We start from the raw sequence: 21958 nt of genomic DNA, 5'->3' as shown, positions 1-21958 counted from the left end.
CAGGTAACTCATTCCTACCACCTCTACCCACTGGCTGCGTTGTTTCCCAGCTGAATGTGCTACAGACATACCAGCCCTAACGATAAAGGCAGCAGGGAGTGGTGTGTGGGAGGATTGTGCCCAGTTTGGCTGCAGCCTGGATTAGAGCAGTGCAAACAACATCAAATCGCATCTCATGTCTTATGGAACTGAAGAGAGACAAACCTAGCGGGGCAGCCTTGCTCCATGGCAACTTTTGGTTTATCTGAGTTGATCCAAATGGAGGGACATCAGGTGGCTCTGCTTGTAGCCTCCTTCCTCATGAGCCTGTTGCCCTTGGAAGCGTTGAGGTCTTTGGGGAGGGTGATGTGGACCAGCATGGCAGGGCTAGGGGTGACGAAGCCGGGCCTGGGAGAACAGGTAGCTGCGAGCCAGGTGTGAGAAAGCTGTCTCTGGTTCTGCCTTCCGGTTACAAACCAGGCAGGAATGTAGACAGCAAGGGCGTGAGCTCAGTGGATAGGAGGCAGGAAGCGCAATCTGTCCCTTCCGACACCATCTACCTCTCCCGCCCTGGCTTTCCTCCACCCCCCTAATTATTCATTAACTACACCCCAGGAAGTGCTTTCCAAAAGGTGAGAATTAAGCCCTCTGCGGTTTGGCTGACCTGGAGTTGCCTTCTCCTCAGTCCGCCCAGGAACAGGCGGAGTTCGGGACTGCGGGATCGGACACAGGTGAGCCACTGGAGGTGCTGCAGCCCCCGGCCGCTCTGTGGCACTCAACGCGGGAGCATCCAGCCCCTTCGGGAGGCTGCAGTTCCACCCCTTCTCTGTCAGGTTCTGTGGTCTCTCCCCCAAGTCTGTCTCAAGATACTGACTTGCTCATTCCAATATTGCTTTATTTTCTTTAGTAGGACCCCCTGATTAAGGGCTGTGGTATTTCCTCCACCGGCCGCTGTCAGTCCCCCGGCAGAGGGGATCTGAGAGTCAAGATCCTGATGCCATCCTGTGGGTGAGTGCTGTGAATGCTAGTTAGGGGAAGCAAACAGGACTTGTTGGGGAGAAAAAACACAAATACTGGCAGTAGGAAGTGGGCAAAACTTCTGATAGGAGCCTCGGAGTAGCTGGAGGACTGGAATAGATAGTGGGTTAGATTCTTACTGCTGTTATGATTGTGCCATTTCACTTTGATAAAGAGCAAGCAGATTTGTGATGCTTCATTTGCTACAGGTTTTCTGCCAGTGTCTCTGAGTGTCCCTGTACAGAGACAGAGCAGGTGGGTGGTTATTGCTTGATTCACTACAGTCTCTCAAGTCCTTCATGGAACAGCAGGACATAAAATCTTCAGGGTCAGTCCAACCAGTTTCTCTGCTCTGGAAACTGCAGTGGCATGATGTACAGAAATAGGATTCACTACTGTATGGTAAGGATCTGGGAAAGCACTGTGGTCCTAGGGTCCCATGTTCCATCTGGCTATCCCCCAGCCCAGATGGCCTTCTCCCTGCACCAACAGGTGAACTAGGATGCAGTTCTGTGCAGAACAGCAAAACCTCCTGACTAAAATCATCTCAGTGGTGAGGATTTGAAGTGTCAAATGCAATGCTGGTGCTCAAAAAGGTCTCCAAATAAGTTCCCTCGGGTACAGGGAAACACAGAACAATCAAGTTGGTATCTGGGCAAAAGGGTAGACAGTAGAATGGAAAAGTCAGTGACTGTGATATTAAAGAAAGAGTCAGCATCTGCTTTTGGAAAGGCAACTTTTTGTAAAACTTCAGTTTTGTGGATAAGGCAGGTCTGGTTGGGACAGCTTCCTTGGATCTCCAAAAAATTAGTTGACAAGATTTTTCTCATCCAAGTCTAACTAAAGCTAAAGTTGTGGCATAAGAAAGAAAATGAAGATTTTCTTGGGTGAAGAATTAGTAGAAAATAAGAACTGGAAGGTGGGAATAGACAGTTCTTACAGGAAAGGGAAGTCATCAGTGGTCAGATCACAGGCTTAACTGGGAGTATCTGCTGTTCAGTATATTCCCAAATGATCTGGAAATAGAGCTTGGTGAGGTGAGAAAACTGGCTGGTGGTAGAGTTATTCAGGATAATAGGGTGGGAGCTGACTGTGAATAATTGCAGAAGGACCTTATGCTAGTGAATGAGTGGGCAATAGAAGAGCAGCTGAAATTCCATGTAGGCATAGGTAAAACAATGTTCATACAGAAAAAGAATTCAACATTTACATCTAAAACAATGAACTGTGAACTAATCACAACCTCTCTGGAGTAAGCCTGTGGTCATATATAAGCCTGTGTAATTGCTGGCTTAATGCTTGGTAGTGGTGAACAATTAGCAGAAATCACCACTGTTTGTGACTCACCAGCATCTTGGAACACTGCAGTTCTGTGCCATCCTTCACTCTTATCCCCAAAACAACACACCAGTCTTGGACACATCTCAGAAAGGGACAGCAAGGATGATCAGAGGTGTAGAACAGAGTCGGAGTCTTCAGCCCAGCAAAGACCTGAGGAAGGATATAGATGCTACAGGTCAGTATCATGAGCAGTTTGATGGGGTGAATGGGGATCAGGAATCAATCATTGATTTTTCTTTCTTACAACAACCAGACATTAATAGAAATGAGGCAGGGAACAGGTTATAAGCAAGCCAAAGGAGGGAGTGTTTCTGTAGGTGGGCCCTGGAACTCCTTGCCAAAGGATGCTAAATTTGTTATGGATTTGAGGGTTGACTCTACAAGTAGCTGCAAATGGAGGTTTAGGGAATACAGAGGGAAAAGAAACTATATATAACCTCTTCCTCTACTCCTCCTTTGACAACCACTTTGACCTCTGGATCACCTGCTCCAACACCCTGCTCACAGCAGAGCTAACCTCAAAGCTGTATTGGGTTGCTCAGAGCCTTGTTCAGGTGAGTCCTGAACATCTCCAGGAGTGGAGGTTCCCCAGCTTCCCTGGGCACCTGTGGCAATTGCTGAACCACCCTTGGTGGGGGGAGCGTGTGTAGCTTTTCCACACATCTAATCAGAATTTCCCTCGCTGCAAGCTACGCCCAGTGCCTCTTGACCTTTTAATGTGTCTCACAAAGAAGACTCTGGTTTATTGTTTGTGAACCCCACAAGTCCCCTTTTAGGTAGTCTCAGGCAGCTGTTAAATCTCTCCTCAAACACCTTTTCTCCAAGGTGAACAAGCCTAGCATCCTCTGTCTTTGCTGTGTTCCAGGTTCTTCACTGCCTTAGTGACCTTATGCTGGATTCTGTCCAGTTTCTCAGTGTCCTTTCTTTTACAGCAATCCAGATGCGGGTATCTTTTAATTGGCTATTTCATTTACCTTCTCCTTTGTTCCTGCGCTACCTGTGGCTTGGCTCCATAAAGGTTTTACAAGATGAGGTTCTACCACTTGTGCTGTACTGAAACAGCAGCATAGGAGCAGGCTCTTTTCTGAAATCTCTTAAGCTGGGCTCTTTGCTACCTTGTTCTTTCCCTCTTCCTCTGTGTCCCACTGATGTTCTTTTCCTCAGACAGCTTTTCTGTTTCATCCAGTTCATAAGATGTAGGGATGTCTAGGTTTTAGTTTTTGTCTGCCATGGCTTCATATTGACCCTACATAATCTTTTGACATCGGGAATTCTCTTTTGGGACTTCTGTAATTTCTTTCCTACCACTAAACAATATTTCTTTCTTGTGTCAGTGCTTAGACTGGCTCTGATTTAGCTGCAGTCTTTTAAGTGCAGCTTCTATACTTTTGTGTAGAAGTTGTTCCCAAGAGCCACAGGTCTCTATGCCTTTAAACTCCCCTTATTTTTACTATCAGATTTAAGTCAGGACAGCTGGATCCCTGCACCTCCCTACATCCCAGTCCATCACGTGTGTGAAAATAGAAGCATTTTAAAGGAAGCTCCTGTAAGTGACTGGGTTGCCTTTCTAGCAATAAGGTTTAGCTTCCCACTTGTCTCCCCTGTATTTCCCTTTGTTGTTAGTTCCTGTCTTGACCACGAGCTTTGTCTCACTCCCTGCTAGCAGCCTGTTCAGTTTCCCATTCTGGTGGGGAGCAGGGAAGGCTGCTGCTCGAGATGAGCACATCTCTCGCTGTTCATGCTGCCCACACCACCACACAGGGTAGCCACAGTGGCCCCGGTTAAAAGTCAGCTCCTTTGCCAGCTGGATTTCCCTCTTTGGCCACTGCTTCACTCCCATTCTTTCTTGAGACCTGCAGATCTTGAAACCAGTGCTATGGAAAAGAGCAGTCATGGGCCATGATTGGAAATGGCTGCTAGGTAACTGGAAATGGGTAGTTTTCCTTCTTTGTATCTAGTTGTCCAGGTTGGCTTCAGTATGCACAGTCGGATCTTGAAGATCCTAGGCTAAGCAAACTTGGTATTGAATGGGCACACTGTAGGTAGTAGCTGTTTGTTCTGGTGTCTGCCTGCTTCTCTGGGCAGCTTTAAGGCTACCTCCCACCGCATCCCTTTTGAGCTACCAGTCACATCCCCCAGCAGGCTGTTTTCGGGAAGGCAGAACTGTGCTTAGAATGCTTGCCTGCACCTCAGCATCTGTGTTTGCACAGATTTCCCCCTGTAGCTGTACAGGGCACATTGAACATTTAACTGCTCAGAGAGTTCATCAGTGAACTGGAGTATGGAGGTTTCAGGTAGGTAGATGAAGGCAGCCTGGCAGAGCCAAGCTGTGTGGCTGGGTAGATGTAACCTGCAGTGGGGTGCCTCATTGCTCAGTGTATGTCACCATGTACTGCCTGCTTCAGCCTTGCAGGCATGTGACCTCAGGCAGCTTGGCACCATGGCAAGGGCTTGGAGGTGGGGAGCACTCATGCCTCTCATTGGCCTTTTGGGGAAGAAGGGGACCAGAGAACGTGCAGCTGGGACCCAAGATGCACTTGTAGAGTCAGCCCTGGTGTGAAAGAAGACAGGGAACCAGAGAGTAACAGGGGATGGGGGGAGGAAAGACACAAAAGGAGAAGCAGAAGTGTGTGCAAAGCAGCTTGGGGCTGGGGAGCTGATGGCTCAGAGCGCTTCCTGTCCCTGGAGCCGTGCATGCCAAGCCGCACACAGGCTCGCACCTGCCTGTGCCCCACAGCACTGTGCAGAGAGCCAGAGATCAAGGCACCGATCCAGACGCAGGTGGATGGAGAGGGTCAGAATGGACTGATGGTAGACACCAGGAGAGATGCACGGCCAGCTCCCGAGAGGCACAAAACCAGCGTGGTGTTGGGTGCTCCAGCGCAGACCTCCAACTTCCCGTTTCTCACCAGCGCAAACCGAGTTCTCCTCTGTGTTTTTTGAGTTGCTTTGGTGGTAGACACTTGTCCCCCTCTTCATCTGCTCTCCACGATGGTGAGGTAAGAGGGACTGAGAAATGTGTGTGTGTAAAGAGGGGGAACCAGGGAAGTAGGACAGATCGGGGGGATCCATCATCCTGGAAGTTGTATCTCAATGGAAACCTTTCATAGTGTGAGGGAGGTGTCAGGTAGGAAGGGATGCTGCTGTCATCCACATGGGTATCTCTAGGGGTGCTGACTGGGGCCATGCTTCACTGTACAAGTCTCCACTATAGTGCCTTGTCTTTTTTATTCACTCGGTCTTGTTTCCATCTCCTCTGGTAGGTGGTTTCACCGTGACCTGAGTGGGCTGGAAGCTGAAGCCTTACTGAAGGGACGAGGTGTCCATGGGAGCTTTCTGGCCAGACCCAGTCGGAAGAATCAGGGGGATTTTTCTCTTTCAGTCCGGTAAGTAACTTGGACCACAGCTGCTGTCTTCCCAGGGTTACATACACAGGATGCGTTGATCCTCACACGTCCTGTGGCATTGTGTTCATTCTGTCCTTATTCCTGTGAGTTCTTTCCAAAGGACCTCAGCTTCCCAGGATCTTCTAGACCCTGGGAGTTGCCCCAGGAGTTTCTCTTTTGCCTCCTTTCACTGGGACGGTTTGCTCTGGCTCCATGGCAGGAGGTAACGCAGAACATTTTCTGCCTCTTTTCCAACCACCTCTCTGTGCATCATCCCACAGGGTTGGTGATCAGGTAACCCACATCCGCATCCAGAACACTGGGGATTTCTATGACCTGTATGGAGGAGAGAAGTTTGCCACCTTGTCAGAACTGGTGGAGTACTACACACAGCAACAGGGTTCACTGCAGGACAAAGATGGAACCATCATTGACTTGCGATACCCACTTAACTGTTCCGACCCTACTACGGAGAGGTATGGAGAAAACAAAGCAGCCAGTGTGTCTGTGATGAGACCTCTGTGCTTCAAGGCCATCTTTCTGCCCTGCCTGTGCCTGTATCCCCAGGGCAAACCCTGCAAAAAGCATTTCCTGCCTCTCGTAGCCTCTTTATGCTTCCACAGGGGCAGCATCTCTAGCAATAGCTGGCTATACCTTGACCCATCACAGCAGACCTAAGAGAGCTCTACTTTTGCTTCTGTTTTTGTGTTGCCTTTGCTATTTATATACTGTTCCTAAAAGCAAAAGTTTATGGTATTAGCTATGGGTCTGCAGCAGCCTGTGGAGTGACATATTATGTGGAAGCCCTCAGTCTTGCCACAGACCTCCTTGGTTACTCCAGGCCTGAGTGACTCACGTAGCTGAGAGCAGGACCATGTTCCCCAGCTCTTCCTAGCCTTAGTCTCTTCCCTGTCTCAAGTGTGCATATGCCTCTGACACCAAGTTCCTAAATCAAATCAGGTGGGTTTGCGCTTGCTGCTGTGTTTTCAGGCTCTGATGCAGGCTGGGGAGCAGTTCACATGGTGCTGTGGGGTGGATGGGTCCTGGAAACAGGGAGCAAAGATTCCGTGGGCAAAAGCACCTGGGTAAGCCCCTGCTTGCTCTGGGGATGGGGCTGCAGAGGGGCCAGCATCTGCCTGTCGGCTGTCCTCTCCACTCAAGGCCGTTGGGTTGTGGCCCTGCAGTTTCCTCCCTTCCTCTCTGTGGTTGGAAACTTCTCCTTGCCCGCAAGGCTCTTACGAAAGCTCCTCTCACTCTCTCCCCAAGTGATTTTCCATCACGTGGCTTTGAAGAGCTGGGCTTAACTGGGACCCGTTAACCCCTTCCTACCTGTGGAGGGGAGGCCTGGAGACCTCTTTGATGGGCAGGAGGGGTCAACCATTCACTGGGGGGCATCTGAGCACTGGCACGTGGTGGCTGAACACTTCTTTGGGAGGAGGTTCAGGAGTTAACAGCTACCATGTGGTGAATGTCATTCCTCCTTGCAGTGCATGAAGTGAGGATCAAACAGGAATTACTTGCCCAGGCACAGTAACTGTCTGCCATGTATTACTGTCGAAATGATTCCTAGATGTTGTGTAGAGGAATGTGTTGCTCTGGCCAGATGCCGAGGTGAATGAATGCCTCAGCTGCTTCTGTGGCTTGGGCCTCCTGGGCTCCGTTTCAGTTCTTGGGGACAGATAGCTCTAGCAATGTGTAGCTCACCATAGACACCAGTACCACTCTAGTCCTCCACTGTTGGCTGTTCTGTGGGCAGCAAACCTGCTTCCACAGCTCTGGGAGCATCAGCCTGGCCTAGATGGCAGTGCCTGCAGTGATGCATGGAGCATCACTGGTGCTTGTGGTACCTGCAAGAAGCAGGAGCAGGGAGGAGCATTACAAGTCACTCTGATGCATCAGCTGCCTGCTTTGGAAATGCTGCTCACCAGGGAAAATGGCCAAACTCAGCAGCTGTATCTCCAGCTGAGGGCCTGAGGGGCTTCTTTGAACCCATCCCTGCTGGAGGAGAAGTGCCCAAACCCCCTCCCTGACACTGAACTGGGAAGGAGTGAAGGGGCCAGGGCAGGAGCACCAGGGCTGTGGTGGCCCTTGGGCTGAGACATGTTGGAACTGGATGATCCTGAAGGTTCCTTCCAGCCCAAACCATTCTATGACTCTATGTGTCAGACGCAGTAGAGGCTCCCCCAGAAAATGGGTAGTAGAGAAGTGGGATGATCCGGAGCATTTCCCTGTGTCCAGAGCACCTTGCACCTCTTGGCTTGATGTAGTCTGGATCTCTAGCTCCAGCTTCCAAGCGAGTTTTGTGGAAGCAGGACAGAGCTGCAGTTACCATGGCCTTCTGCATCTCTACTTGTCAACTCAGAACTGCCCCCCCAGACCTTCTGGTGTGATTCAGGGAGACTGTGAAGCTTGGGACAGATGTGAGGAACCAGAGGATCTGCACCTGGGTCAAAACCAGCATTTCTGCAGGGCCAGGCTTGTCCCATCTCCCAGCCTGCTTCTGGTGCCTGTCACTTCCCCCCACACCACATAGTGCAACGAGATCCCACCAGACGCACACACTGCCCTGAGAGCTTTGTAGAGGGGAAGGAGCTTGGCAGCAGCGGTGCCATTTGCACCATGCTCATATCCCTCTGCATCCGGGGGCAATCCTGCAGCAAGGCAGAGAGCCCCTTGGTCAAAGAGGGATGCTCCTCACCTTGTGCTGAGAGAAGGAGCTGTAGACTGGATGTTTGCACTGAGGACAGGAATGTGCACATGGATCAACAACAGTGATAAGTACCAGGAGCAGAATATGGGCTTTAGGTGGCTCCTGGTGTCCAGTCCTATGGCAAGGCTGATTGCTGCGGTGTAGTGTGCCCAGGGAATGGGAATTATCCTTTGATTGAAGAGGTGACTGAGTTTCAGAAAGAGAGGCTGATGGGGTGGCTCTTTAATGGATCTGATCTCAACATAACCATCTGAATACTGCTAAATCCTATGGGAGAGTTTCTGACTTTGGTGCTTAAGCTTCCACAGCATCTTGCAGCAGTAAAGCAAGAATCCCAGTAGTGCTGGGAGGTGCTGAAACCCATGGACTACCCTCTCCCAACTGGTCTTCAAGCCAGCAAGCATTGCTTACCTGTGCTTGTGTGTATCACACAACTGGATCACACTTGGTGCTTTCCCACTCTGTCCTCTGGTACCAGCTTTCTGCTCCCTGGGTCCCAAGATCCTGTTCCTCCCCTGTTTTTCTTCCCTTTCTTTTTCCTTCCCCAGTCTCTCTCCCTTCCTTCCTTCTCCCTCACCATTCCCCAGCATTGCTGTCCTTCACTCATCAACTCAAGAGCACTTACCTGCATCTCTCTTGTTTCTCCTAGGTGGTACCATGGGCATCTCTCAGGCTCTGCAGCTGAGTCACTTCTCCAGGCCAAAGCCACCCCTTGGACCTTTTTGGTGCGGGAGAGCCTCAGCAAACCTGGGGATTTTGTCTTGTCTGTCCTCACTGACCAGCTTAAACCTGGCTCTGATGCTCCGCCAGCTGGGGCAACCAGTGCTGCGGGGGCCCGGCTCAAAGTCACACACATCAAGATCATGTGTGAGGTGAGCAGTTGGGAGAGCAAAAGGAAAGGGAATGCAAGAGGTCTCTGCTGATCCCTGCTGGTCGTGTCCCCAAAAGCATGGGCTCTGACAGCTTGGTTACTAGCAGCAGTGTTTGTGAAACTGGATCCTGAAACACGTCTTTTGTGTCCTCACCCCAGTTTGGGTGACTATGGGCTGGGTGCTCAGACATAAGCAGGGCTCAGTGTGACTGAGAACTCCAGTACAAGAAGTCTGTGGTGAAAGACAGAGGAGGATTCACAATCTAAGTCTGAATTCATCAGAAGAGTTCAAAGCTCTTGGAGGAGAAGCATCTGCAAGGCCTTCACACTTGGTCTGAAGGATGTGACCAACCTGGCTGTCCCCAGTTCTGTTTCTTTCACGTGGGATGGTGCAGATAGTGGAGGGAGATTTCAATGACAAGTGACCTTAAATGAGAGCTGAGAGCAATACACCTTCTGTGGGCTTCCATTCACTGAGAACAGGAGGCAGTTCACTGTGCTATGAACTTAGTGTTCTCTACCATTTGACCTCCCTGCCAGAGGGAGTATGCTTTTCTGGATGGCACAGGGTAGTGCCTATGGCTTTGCACCCTTGAGGATTATCAGCTTTGTCTACATGGGGTTGTGAGTGGGATATTACACATCCTTCTTCTGTTTAGAACGGACGCTACACAGTTGGAGGTGCTGAAACGTTTGACAGCTTGGCAGATCTGGTGGAGCACTTCAAGAAGACTGGAATTGAAGAGGTGTCTGGCTCCTTCGTGTACCTGAAGCAGGTAAATCCTGTTTCCTCTGTTTCTTAGGGATCCTTTGGAGGGACCCACTTGCTGTTTGTTTCTGCTTTGTGTTCTTCTCCTCCTTTTCTTCACAGCACACAGAGGAGACTTTGCTCTCCAGCAGCTTCTCTCTCACGCCAACCCATTGTGTTTTCCCGTCCCCAGCCCTACTATGCTACGAGGGTGAATGCTGCTGACATTGAGAATAGAGTGCAGGAACTGAACAAGAAGAGTCTATCTGAGGAGGCATCCAAGGCTGGATTCTGGGAGGAGTTTGATGTAAGAAACTGCTGGAGGGACATGATTCTGGCCTTTTGGGAAGTCCCTGTGCACCACCTTTATTCTCCATCCTTGATTTCTTCCTGGACACAAACTTCTTGGGTGTCTTGTCAATTCTTGACAATTTATCCCTTGAAAGATGTCTCTGGAACCTGTTCCTCTGGGTCACCTTTAAGCAAACCCAGAGAGGCAGAAATGTGCCTTTTCATGGTTGGAAGTTACCAAGATAGCAAGGGCTCGAGCCTTGGACTTTCCAAGTCTAGGTTTCCTTTTCACTGCTCTCCTGTAAGCGCGTCCATGTGTCCCAGAGTCACCACTGTTGCTGTGAGTGCCCACCTCCTTTGTCATACACTGTGACCTTGCCATGACTGTTTTTTCTGCTCTCAGAGCCTGCAAAAACAGGAAGCCAAGCAGCTGTTTGACCGCCACGAGGGTCAGAGGCCTGAAAACAAGAGCAAGAACCGATACAAGAACATCTTGCCCTGTGAGTCTTGCTTCTCCACCATAAAAAACCCCAGACACAGACAGGCAATGAAGAGCTGCCTGAGTCATCCCTGGCTCTGCCTCAGCCCGCTCTAGCCTTCAGAGCAGGTTTAAAGGTGTGCTGCACTGAGGATGTAAGAGCTGATGAGAAAGGTCACAGCCTTTTCATGTCCTTGAAGGAAGGAGGGAGGGTTGCATTGTACTCATTAGCTTCCGATGGGCCATCATATGGGTAGAGAGATGAGAGGGCAGGGTGAGAGAAAGAGGTGAAAACAAGGGGCATGCTGCATGCACAGAGTAGTATGGATGAGTGGGGTAGTGACAAAGCTTCACGTGGCTCTGAGAATCAGAGCATCTCAGTGCTCTGTTTATTTTCTCACTGCATCCCCAGTTGATCATTCCAGAGTCATTCTCCGAGGAAGGGACCCAAATATACCTGGATCTGACTATATCAATGCCAACTACATCAAGGTGAGACTCTCTAAAGATGGCTGCATGCCCAAACTGGGGGAAGGCCTCTTGCTCCTACAGCCCTCTGATCTTCCCTTGTCTGCACTCAGAACAACCTGGTCAGCCCAGATGAGTGCACCAAGACCTACATTGCCAGCCAGGGCTGCCTGGACACCACAGTCAATGACTTCTGGCAAATGGTATGGCAGGAGAACACACGCACTATTGTGATGACTACACGGGAGGTAGAAAAAGGACGGGTAAGCAGCAGCTTGTGGTGTCTCAGAGCTGCCCCCTCTTCTCCTTCAGCCATTGCTCTGCTTCTTCTCTCTTTCCTGCTTTCTGCCCATCCTCACCCCGTCCTCTCTGCCTACACAGAACAAATGTGTGCCTTACTGGCCAGAGGTGGGCAGCATGAAGGAATATGGTCCCTACCTCGTGGAAAACACTGGGGAGCATGATGCATTGGAGTACAAACTCCGTCACCTCTATGTGTGTCCAAAAGATAACGTGAGTATACCTGGTCGAGGGCTGCAATTGAACCAGCAGGTCTGACAGTCACTGTCTGTCTAAGGCTGCGAACTGCTGGTGGTGATGCTGCTGTTGAATCATCGTTGTTTGGGTGGTTGTTCCCACCTGGTTTGAGCTGGGCTTACTTGGTGGAGTCACCAAGAAATGCACAGGAGACAAGAGATTCCTTCTGGCTTCAGACCCACCTCTCCCTGGAACAGAGGCCAGGGATAGGACTGGGTTGCAGTTTCACCAGTGGGGTGTCTTCTTATTATCAGGGTAAGGCTGTGCGTGAGATCTGGCACTACCAGTACCTGAGCTGGCCTGACCACGGTGTACCCAGCGATCCAGGAGGAGTGCTCAGCTTCCTTGACCAAATCAACCAGAAGCAGGAGAGCATCCCAGATGCGGGACCTATTCTGGTCCATTGCAGGTTGGTAGGGTTTGAAGCATTCTCCATCCCTTCTCTGGAGTGAGGTATAGAAAGTCTCTCCTGCTCCACCAGCTGTTCCCAGGACTTGTGAATGAAGCGTGTGCCAGCTCTGATACTTACTTTGTCCTCTTCGATGCCCCCAAACCAAACTCTGCCTATTGAATCTGTGACTCTGTGGCATTGCTGAACAGCTTCTACAAGTGCTGCGTCCTTCCCCAGAAGCAACTGCATTTTGTTTCAGGAGCTGTATTGCTCTGACCTCTGCTTGTCCTCTCCTTGCAGTGCTGGGATTGGCCGCACTGGGACTATCATCATCATTGATATGATAGTGGAAACAATCTCCACCAAGGGTAAGAGGACCCCAGAGTATCTTGAAGTGAGCTGGCCTACCCAGTAGGGCTGTGCCCTTAAGTCCAGCTGCAAATGGATGAAAACCATCAGGTATCACTGGGAGAGATCCTGCCACAGCAGGTTGCAGTGTCCTTGCTGTGAGGCAGCCACTGGATCTCTGCACCATACCCACTTACTTCAGCTTTTCCTGAGCTTGGGCTCTTTCTCTAGGGCCAGACTTGAAAGATGCTGAGCAGGAAGGAGGGATAGGAGGTCCATACAGGAGTAAAGAGCGTGGAGGGAGGTGGAAACTTCTTGGCTGACCTCCACTGTGACTGCTTTTGGTGGAGAATTGGGAGAGGGGGCCAGTGGACATGTCCATAAGCTTTCCTGGTATCTTTTGCTAGGGCTGGACTGTGACATTGACATCCAGAAGACCATCCAGATGGTGAGGGCCCAGCGCTCAGGGATGGTGCAGACAGAGGCCCAGTACAAGTTCATCTATATGGCTATCTGCCAGTTCATAGAGACAACCAAGAAAAAGCTGGAAGTTATCCAGGTGAGAAAAGGGACTCTGCTTTCCTGTCCTGTGAGTTGAGGCCTGGGATGGAGTGCTCTGTTTCCAGGCTAGCACTGGGACCTACACAGACTATGATGCTGCACCCAGGTCTGAGCCTCTGTTCCTGTCTTGAAAATTCAGAGGACAACATTAGCAGCTCAAGCACCAACCCCTTCTGAACTGCTAGACAGCTTTAATGCAGTAATTTCAACTACATTCTACATAACACCTCCACCAAGCATTGTTTGGTTACAAAACTTTGCCCTGTCCTTTTCTCTTTGTCTTTCCTGTGCTGGTTCTGCAGTTGCAGGATTTTCTCCTGCTACCTGATAAGTGGCATCTTTTATCTCTCTTTGTAGCCTCTAGCAGCATCCAGTAGCTGCTGCTGTTTCATATTCTTTTGCTGACATGTGGCACTCTCAGGCATTCCAGTGATATTGGTTGCCTCTGTTCACCCCTGTTACAAGGATGCATTTGCATCCCCCTGTGATGGCACTGGGCAGAGTGCACTGAGCCTGAAGCCTTCTGCAATCCACCAACCTCCACTGAGATCCTAGCATGGTTAAACAGCCAGAACCCTTCCATGATGCCTCATGTTGCTTTCCCCAGATGACACTCTTCTCAGCTTGGTATTTCTCTCCTGTAGTCTCAGAAAGGGAAGTCAAAAGAGTCTGAGTATGGGAACATTGCCTATCCCCCTGGAGCAAGGAACGTGCATGCCAAAGCTTCACGGAAACCCTCCAAGTAAGAGCTCACCTAAACCAGAGGCACAGCTTGGCCTGCCTCTGACCATGGTCTCCCTGCTGCCTTGGCAGGTTTCTTACTCTTGCTCGCTTTTTCCCCTTGTTTTTCCCCGGTATCCAGGCAGAAAGAGGAGTCAACGGTCTATGAGAACCTGGGGAAGAAGGAGAAGACGCGGAAGCAGCACTCCTTGGAGAAAAAGCTGAAAGGCTCGCTAAAGAAAAAATAAGATAGGTTGCAGGTAGCCCCATGGGGGGTTTGAACCAGGGGTGCAGGGCTAGAGCTCACATCCAGGCTGGGCTGTCTTGCATTCCTCACCCTTGGACTGAAATTAGGTCTTTCCTTTGTTTTCCATCCTACCTTCCAGCCCTGAACCAGACTGCTTTCCAGCTCAGCTGACTGACTTCCTCATCCCTTGCCTGTGCAGGCCAGCAGCATCTCCTGCTGCCCCTTCATCCTTCAGTAACAGAAATAAGGCCCCTTCTTCCCCTTGCTCTCTGAGCACTGGGGCCCAAGCTCACCTCTGCTGGGTCAGCTCCAGTGAACTTGAAGAAGAGTGAAGGAAGCTCTTTAGAGGAGCTACATCTCTGCCCACTGCTGTGAGTTAGAATTTAGCCTGTTAGTGTTCCCTGAAGCCTCAGCTTTTAAAGTATAGAGGTTTTGGCCTGTTTCAGCTCAGCAAATCTGCAGTTCAACAGGAAACTTCCTTTCTCCTTAACACCAACCCTCTGCCCTATAGAATCATAGAGTGGGTTGGGTTGGAAAGGACCTTAAAGTCATCGAGTTCCAACCGTCTGCCATGGGCAGGGACACCTTCCACAAGTCTAGGTTGCTCCAAGCCCCATCCAACCTGGCCTTGAACACTGCCAGGGATGGAGCATCTACCACTTCTCTGGGCACCCTGTGCCAGCACCTCACCACCCTGACAGTAGAGAACTTCTTCCTTATATTTAACCTAAACTTCCCATTTAAGTTTAAACCCATCACCCTATCCTATCGCTACAGTCCCTGATGAAGAGGCCCTCTTCTCATGATCCTTTTTCTATTTGATCCTTTGATTGGATGCTGTAAATACACCAGAATTGGATGTGATGACCATGTTTTCTCCCTTGGTTGTAAATAAACTTGTATTTCTTTGAATGCTGAGTCCCAAAAGCTTTTTCTCTGTTTCCCTTTGAGTATAGCTGCACTCCTGGCTTCACTTGCAGCTCTGCAAGGACTTACAAGAATGGCTCTAGCTTGGTTTTCATCGCTTTTCTGCAGCCTTCAGACTCCTGAACAGAAGCTGTGACCAATTATGGTGGCTCCTTGCTTTGAGGCTTGAGCGTTGGTAGTTGTCAGGTAAGTCTGAGCACAGCAGGTTAGCCGTGACAAACTCACACAAAAGCTTCTGCACCCATTCCACATGGAATTTAACAAGAACAAATGCTAGACTGCACCTGGAACGGTATAACCCTGGCTCAACATGTAAACTGGGGGACAAGAGGCTAGAGTGCAATCCTGCAGAAAGGGATCTGGGCATTTTGGTTGATGGTAAGCTCTACCAGTCAAAGATGTGCGCTGTCAGGCGAAATTGCCACCATTATCCTGGGATGCATTAGGTACAGTACAGTTAAGCAGTCAAAGGTGATCCCACTATACTCAGCAGTGTTCCAGCCTCACCTTGAGTCCTGCATGCACTTTTGGGCTCCACAATATAAAGATATGAACATATTAGTTGTCTAATGGAGGGCAACAAAGATGGTGAAAGGCCTGACTTAAGAGGAAGAGCTGAGTTTACCAGGCTTGTTCAGTTAAAGGAGGCTGAGGGTTGTCCTCATGGCTATCTACACTTCCCTCATGAGAGGAAGCAGAGGGAGGTGCTGATCTCTGCTCTTCAGTGCCCATGCAGCTATGTGATTGTCCACATTCTCTCCCCACCATGTGATCTCTCAGTGAACAGGAGGGTGCTTCTCTTGCTCCTTTCTCCACAACTTCCCAATTCTGTCTTCAACCAAGTATAAGTTCTTTTTCTATCTCCCCTTATGCAAAATAACCTCTTTTTCAGACACTAAACACACCAAGACACAGTATAAATTTGGGGGGGATTTAATTCTTACAAATGTTTGAACGAATCACTGAGCAGCCAGTGACACAAACAGACCTTCCAGCAGTTAACAGGCACCCAATGAATGACATTTTCCTGAATTCAGGCCCAAGTTCTCTTGGGATTCAAGAGTGAAAGAGAAATGTGATTTACTGTCAAAAAAACCTGGTGCTCTTGACAGCAGAACTCTCTCACTTGGCCAAAAAAAGGAAAGAATTCTGATTTTACCTACAAAAATCTACAGATTAATGAAGATTAGAGGTGAATTACTATATCCACATGGGTTAATCCCAGTAAATCCACTCTTCCCCCCTCCCCATATTTAACTGGTAGAGTGAGGAAGGAATCACAGCTGCCTGGAGGCAGAGCCCAATCCCCTAACTGGACCACCACAAATGGAGCAGGGGCATGGGAACCAAATGTGGCTACTGGATTAATTACTTCAAAGTGAGGGCAAACAATGCCAGTGGAGAGAGGTTGAAGCTCCTCACTCCTATCGGCTGCTGGGTAGTGCTGCTGGTTCTGGGAGGCTTTAGTTTCTTTCATTTCTTCTGCTTGGGTAGGAGACTGTCACTGAAAGGGGGACAGAAAAGAGTCATTAGTCCAGAAAGAGCAAAGCAAGCTGAACCAGACCTACACTATAGACTTGGGGGTCTGGGGTGTCACATCCAAAGGTTATGGGCTTCCATGTTCTTCCTACTAGCAAAGCCCGTTGAGCCTTCTTGGATGAGTAAGACAGAATCGGTCAGAGGTAAAGAACCATCAGAGATGCCAGAGAAAAGAAACCAGCTCTGGCTTCCTTTTTTGGTTCTAAGAAATGTAAGTTTTAAGCTGCTCAGATGGCACTGCCTTGTCCACAAACACAGGAGAGGTTACACAAAGACACCAAACTCCTGCCAGCTCTGAAAGCAGGGAATAGGGTTTTCTAGGATGGACTTAGAAAGCTTTTGGTGAGTAACAAAAGTGCCTTTTGTAGCACCATTACCCCAACCCAACCAGAATTCCTTCAACCATCTTATTGCCTTCTTACAGCCCTCTTTGCAATATGTGCAGGATGCCCTGTCTACACAGGGATGCTCCTTAGTTACTTCTTCCTGCCTTTCCCACACAAGGTTCCCTATTGGGGACACAGAGAGCTCCAGCTAATGAGTACACCCTCCTTGTCCCTGCAAGTAAGGTTTCAAGCTTCACATCACTAACGGGATCTGAGGTATACATGGAATAAACTTCCCGTGGACAGAAAGGCCCAAGCCAGAAGCATCCCAGGCACCAGGCAAACATCAACACCCCTGTTCCAAGTACACAAACGAAAGGATCAAAAGAAACAGTGCCTCACCTTCCTCTGCGTGTCAGGAGATGCAGTAATGGGAAAGGGGGGGAAACAAAGAATACATTGATTAGCTGTAACAGTTCAACAAAAATGTCATTTCTTAAGTAAGACAAGACAGCTCCCTGCTTGGCTGTATCCTCTGGGATCAGATTCACAAGTAGGATGCAGGTAAATGCAGCCATCTGGCCCCTTTACCTGGTGAAGCCCTCATCCTGCAGGTTCAGTACCAAGTTATCTGCTGTGAGATACACACGGTTTTGTGAGGCAGCAATCTGAAAAAGAAATCCATGACAGAGATGGCACAAAGAGTACAAATGCACATGCAACACTAATCAAGAACTTCTCTCCCCCTCTAGATACAGCACTTGACTTACGCATTTGAGACCTCAGTTAAATCAATGCAATTCCCCAAAACAACTCTGGACTTTCATCCCAGTGCCATCAGACTTTCTGAAAGAAGTGCTCATTCTGTCTCTCTGTCAGAAAGACCTTTGATCCCACACTTATCTGTTCCCCTTTCCCAGCCTGCAGGAAACCAGGAGCTTTTGGTGGCTGCAGCTGAGGGTGGGTGATGGAATCTGATGTGGATCTGGCCTTGTCATATGGAGGGCATGAACTCCTGGCCTCACCTCTTATTGCCGATCATTGCAAGCTAAATCTTAAGGTCTACTTGAGCAGAGAAGGGTTGCACAGGAACAGAGATCAGGACAGGGCAGGTCACATTCGCCTTAAATTCATCATGTGGCCACTGGACTGGGAGAACAGCTCCAGGACTTGCAAAAGGACAAAAGGAATTCTGTGCTCACCGTTTTTGAGATGTTTTGAGCAGCTCGTATCTTACGTAGCTTGATGTAGCCTGGATTCCTGCTGAGAGCCTCCCCCAGGTACAGCGGAGCCAAAGTTAAGGAAAATCCTAACAAAAGCCACTTACCCTCAAGGAATTCTTCCTAGAAACTTCTTAGGGGGGAAAGCAATTTTCCTCTAACATGGCCTCTGGGCACGCATATTTCTACTTCCCTAAATCAATAACAACATTATGGTCACACACAGCCAACAGAAGCTAAACCTTACAACAGGGAGTGAAGGCTCATGGCCTTCTCTGCTCTAACCTGTAACCTCAGACAAACCAAACTCCAGCCAGCTGTGGGGTGAGGATGATAAATTGTGACCTACTTGAAGCTATCATCTTGTAACAGTCTCCTAAGCATGGATCCGATGTGACAGATTGTGTCAAGCTCACAAGCCACATCCCACAAAATCTCCCAAAGCAGGATATCATCTTGGCAGCTGTAGCTTCCCCTTCAGCTTGAACAATCTTCTGCTTCTGCTCCTGCTTGGCCTTCTCCACCAGAAACTGTGCACGCTGTGCCTCCTGCTGGGCTGCAAAGAGAATGGCCAAAAGCCCTGGAAATGGATTCCATCTTCGGAACCCTTCACCAGAACCAGAACCCTGGAGCTGAGGCCTGGGGGCTCTGCTTCCAGAAGCACTGATGGCATTCTGGGGCCAGATCTGCACCTATGAAATGCATTTGAGTGTCCTTTACTTTTTTCTTAAATAAAGTCAGCAGCATCCAGACCCTCTACACATAATCCCCACAGTAAGTGGTGAGAGTCCTAGTCTGAACAGGATGCCTGGTCTTGAGAAGTCAGTCCCTCTGACTGTCTATCCCATTGACTACAGCCTAGAGTTTTCTGATAGTATTTGTAAAAGAATCTGTTTAACTCCATTACTAAGGAGGCTGGAACTGATCATTCCATTCTATAGCCGTATCAATGCAGAAGCAGCGACATGCCAGCCCAAATACTGATTCCTTTAGCCCAAGTTCTACTTCCTTGTTCACCAGTTCAGAGGAAGGGCAAAGGCACTCCACTCTTTTCAGGCATAAACGGAACTCACCCACTTGCTTAGCTTCCACAGCTGCTGTGTATTCACGACTGAAACTAAGCTCTGTGATAGCCACATCATCCAGGATGAGGCTGAAGTCTTTGGCTCTCTCTGTCAGTTCTCGCCTAATGAGCAGAGACACCTGAAAGACAAATACAGCAAGAAGAGTACAAACACAGGCTGCTTCTCCCTCCTGTGCACCCCACAAGTGAAGCACAACTGCTTCTCACAGCTCATTCACAGAGAGAGACATTACCTAGAACAAACCCTGAACCATGACCATTTATCCTTAATACCATCTCTGAATCTGTCACTGCATAGCCAATGCTACGTATCCAAAAGTATATCACATCATATTTACAGTTATTATTAACTATACAATTCATATTGCTGGTTTGGGTTTGTTTTTTTGCATTCACATCCTACCACATCTAGTTCCAGTTTCCATGTTTCATGTTTTGCCAACAAGTATTTCCTTGTCCACCTTGCATTTGCCACTGTTGGCAGTTTGACTGTCTCCTCACATCTGTATTCAGATGCAGGGTTAAAAAAAACCCCACTTTTTTGTTAACTACGTATCACATCTCTCTTCATTAATGTAGTGCGGGTACTTCACTTGTATGTTTCTTTGGAAGAGTGTTGTTGGCAGATATTTTTGATTGGTTCTACCTTTAACTTGTCAGCATCTTTCTCAGGCAGGCTGACAAGTCCTGCACCAAATACTGGCTTCAATAAAAGTGGCTGCTGCAGTGTCACATGCTGGGCCAGCCTAGCATCTGCTTTTACTTCTACTGCTGCTGTTTCTGAGCACAGTTCTAAAATGCTCCCAGAAACCACTGTATGAGCTGCAAGCGCATAACTGTAAAGTCAATACCCATGGGCCACCATACCCATCACTTCACATTAACAAACACTAAAAGAACATATGACAAGGTTGCACTCAATTCGGTTTGTTCAGAAGTTTCAGATACTTAACAGTTGCCATTGTTTCTGACAAACCTAAATCCCTTGCAGACATTGTTTCTTTGCTGTCACATCACCCCTTTCCACTCATAATCTTTACACAACTGTTAACAAATCCTTTCAGCACACAGCATGTGGCCTAGCACAAAACCCTAGAGTCCTTGCTATAGAACAGCTCTCACAACAAGACCTGGACACCTAGTTCTCCTCTTTGCTTCTTTTTTTGTAACTAGTTAAGAGATGCTTCATATTTCATCTGACAACTTATCCTCTTTAGCAGTCTCATGCAGGATCTCCTCTAAAGCCTTTTAAAGGAAGACCAGCAACTTCTCTCTCCCTCAGCTGCGATATTCTCAGAATCCCTGGCAATCACATTATCAGAACACAAACTTCCAAATACAGACTTTTTAAAGCTAAATATTTCTATTATTTTGCAACCTGCCCCCAGGCCACCCTCTAACCTTTTTCTAAACAGAAATATTCGCTGCCTTTCCGTACCATCCATTACAGAAAACTTACTGCTTTGTTAACTGCTCATCCACTTCACTTTTCAGATCCTTTAAAACTGTTTGATATGCTTTGACAGCTCTTCCAAGACCCATGAAAGGCCAGATAACAGGTTTTTTAAAGACAGATCTACTTTTATGTGTGGATTATGATGTAAATCAGCTCTCCCTCCCACACTACATTATGGTGCAGTTCTGCACTCTATATACCAACAAACCCAGTTTTCTTCTCAGAAGCCCTGGTGTTTCCATCTGTACTGGAATCAAAACTCTTAAGTGGGATACAGTTCCATGCCCTTTCCATTTAAATACACCACTTACCAACCTAACACATTTATCCTTTATATAAGGTTCCCCATATGCACAGCTCAGGTGTTTCTTTACCATTTGAGTGCAAGTTTACCTGGGCTCTCTGAGTGATGAGCTGTGAAGCATTAAACTTGGCCACCACACTCTTGAGCACCTCGTTCACGATGGAAGGCAGGACTCGTTCCTCGTAGTCCAGCCCCAGGCGCTGGTACATGCTGGGCAGCTCCGCAGCGTTGGGACGGGTGAGGACACGCAGTGAGATGTTCACCATCTGCAAATCTGAAGAGGAGGAGAGATGAGAGATGAGCGCTGTCGGCGAAGCAGCCGGGGTCCTGCCCGCTCTCTCCGAACCCCGTGCATGGCCGCGGGGCCCGCTCTCACCTTTGGAGCCGGTGGGGGAGGAGATTTTCCTCGGCCGGGCCCGAATGTCGTAGATGATGGGATACTGGAACCAGGGGATCCTGCGAGGGACGGGAGGCGCGTCACGGCGCGGGCACCCACCGGGGCCGGGACCGCGAGACCGCGCTCGGGGCGGGGGAGCTGGGCCCTACCTGAAGTGCAGCCCCTCGGCGAGGATGGTGTCCTGCTGCACGCCGCCGATCCGGTTGAAGAAGATAGCCCGCTGGCCGCCTTCCACTGCGAAGAGAGAGGGGGGAGTGGCGCGGTGAGCGCGGGAGGCGGGTTACCGGGCGAGGGGGGAGTGGGGCGCGACTCACCGATGAACACGGACTCGCGCACGCCGTAGGCCAGGGCGCCGGCGCCCAGCAGCAGCTTGAGCGCGGTGCCGACGCCGCGCGGCCCGGCCGGCAGCCGCCCCGCCAGGTCCTTCAGGTTCTGCGCCATGGCCGCGCCGCGCCGCCCGCCCCACCGGGAAGGACACCGGAAGCTGCCGCTGAACAAGGTGCTCCGGCGGGAAACCGCCTCTTTCCGTCCCACCGCCACCTTCCGGCGCGGCGGCTCCACGCTCTGGAAGTGGGTCCGGCCGGAGCCAGATTAGGGGCGCGCCGCCGGAGC

General features: G+C 49.5%; 2 protein-coding genes across 5 annotated transcripts; one reads left to right on the top strand and one right to left on the bottom strand.

Annotated features, from left to right (window-relative positions):
- The first annotated feature begins 4990 nt into the window (after positions 1-4990).
- On the top strand, positions 4991-15153 carry PTPN6 (protein tyrosine phosphatase non-receptor type 6). 3 transcript variants are annotated; one of them, XM_080613068.1, is made up of 16 exons: positions 4991-5336; positions 5601-5723; positions 6005-6199; positions 9083-9305; positions 9964-10080; positions 10246-10359; positions 10747-10843; positions 11234-11313; positions 11403-11552; positions 11671-11802; positions 12081-12235; positions 12518-12585; positions 12973-13124; positions 13771-13868; positions 13989-14106; positions 14233-15153. In XM_080613068.1, exons 1-15 carry the CDS (start codon positions 5329-5331, stop codon positions 14092-14094), a joined length of 1818 nt encoding a protein of 605 aa, XP_080469194.1. In that variant the 5' UTR covers positions 4991-5328; the 3' UTR covers positions 14095-14106; positions 14233-15153. The 3 variants fall into 3 exon arrangements, with proteins under 3 accessions (XP_080469194.1, XP_080469193.1, XP_080469195.1); XM_080613067.1 differs by having other exon boundaries at positions 13989-15153; XM_080613069.1 differs by lacking the exons at positions 12973-13124; positions 13771-13868; positions 13989-14106; positions 14233-15153 and having other exon boundaries at positions 12477-12662.
- A 785-nt stretch (positions 15154-15938) lies between these two features.
- On the bottom strand, positions 15939-21925 carry PHB2 (prohibitin 2). Of its 2 annotated transcripts, XM_080614214.1 has the most exons (9): positions 21661-21917; positions 21496-21580; positions 21326-21405; positions 21039-21223; positions 19179-19308; positions 18558-18661; positions 18088-18165; positions 17288-17553; positions 15939-16524 (listed from the first exon to the last, which is right to left on the bottom strand). In XM_080614214.1, exons 1-8 carry the CDS (start codon positions 21785-21787, stop codon positions 17473-17475), a joined length of 870 nt encoding a protein of 289 aa, XP_080470340.1. In that variant the 5' UTR covers positions 21788-21917; the 3' UTR covers positions 15939-16524; positions 17288-17472. The 2 variants fall into 2 exon arrangements, with proteins under 2 accessions (XP_080470340.1, XP_080470341.1); XM_080614215.1 differs by lacking the exons at positions 15939-16524; positions 17288-17553; positions 18088-18165 and adding an exon at positions 17565-18054 and having other exon boundaries at positions 18455-18661; positions 21661-21925.
- Between the last annotated feature and the right edge of the window lie 33 nt (positions 21926-21958).

The sequence above is a fragment of the Psittacula echo genome (assembly GCF_963264785.1).
Source record: "Psittacula echo genome assembly, chromosome: 3".
Classification (NCBI taxonomy): domain Eukaryota; kingdom Metazoa; phylum Chordata; class Aves; order Psittaciformes; family Psittacidae; genus Psittacula; species Psittacula echo.
The sequence above is the reverse complement of the archived record's forward strand: the minus strand, read 5'-3'. Positions and strand labels throughout refer to the sequence as shown.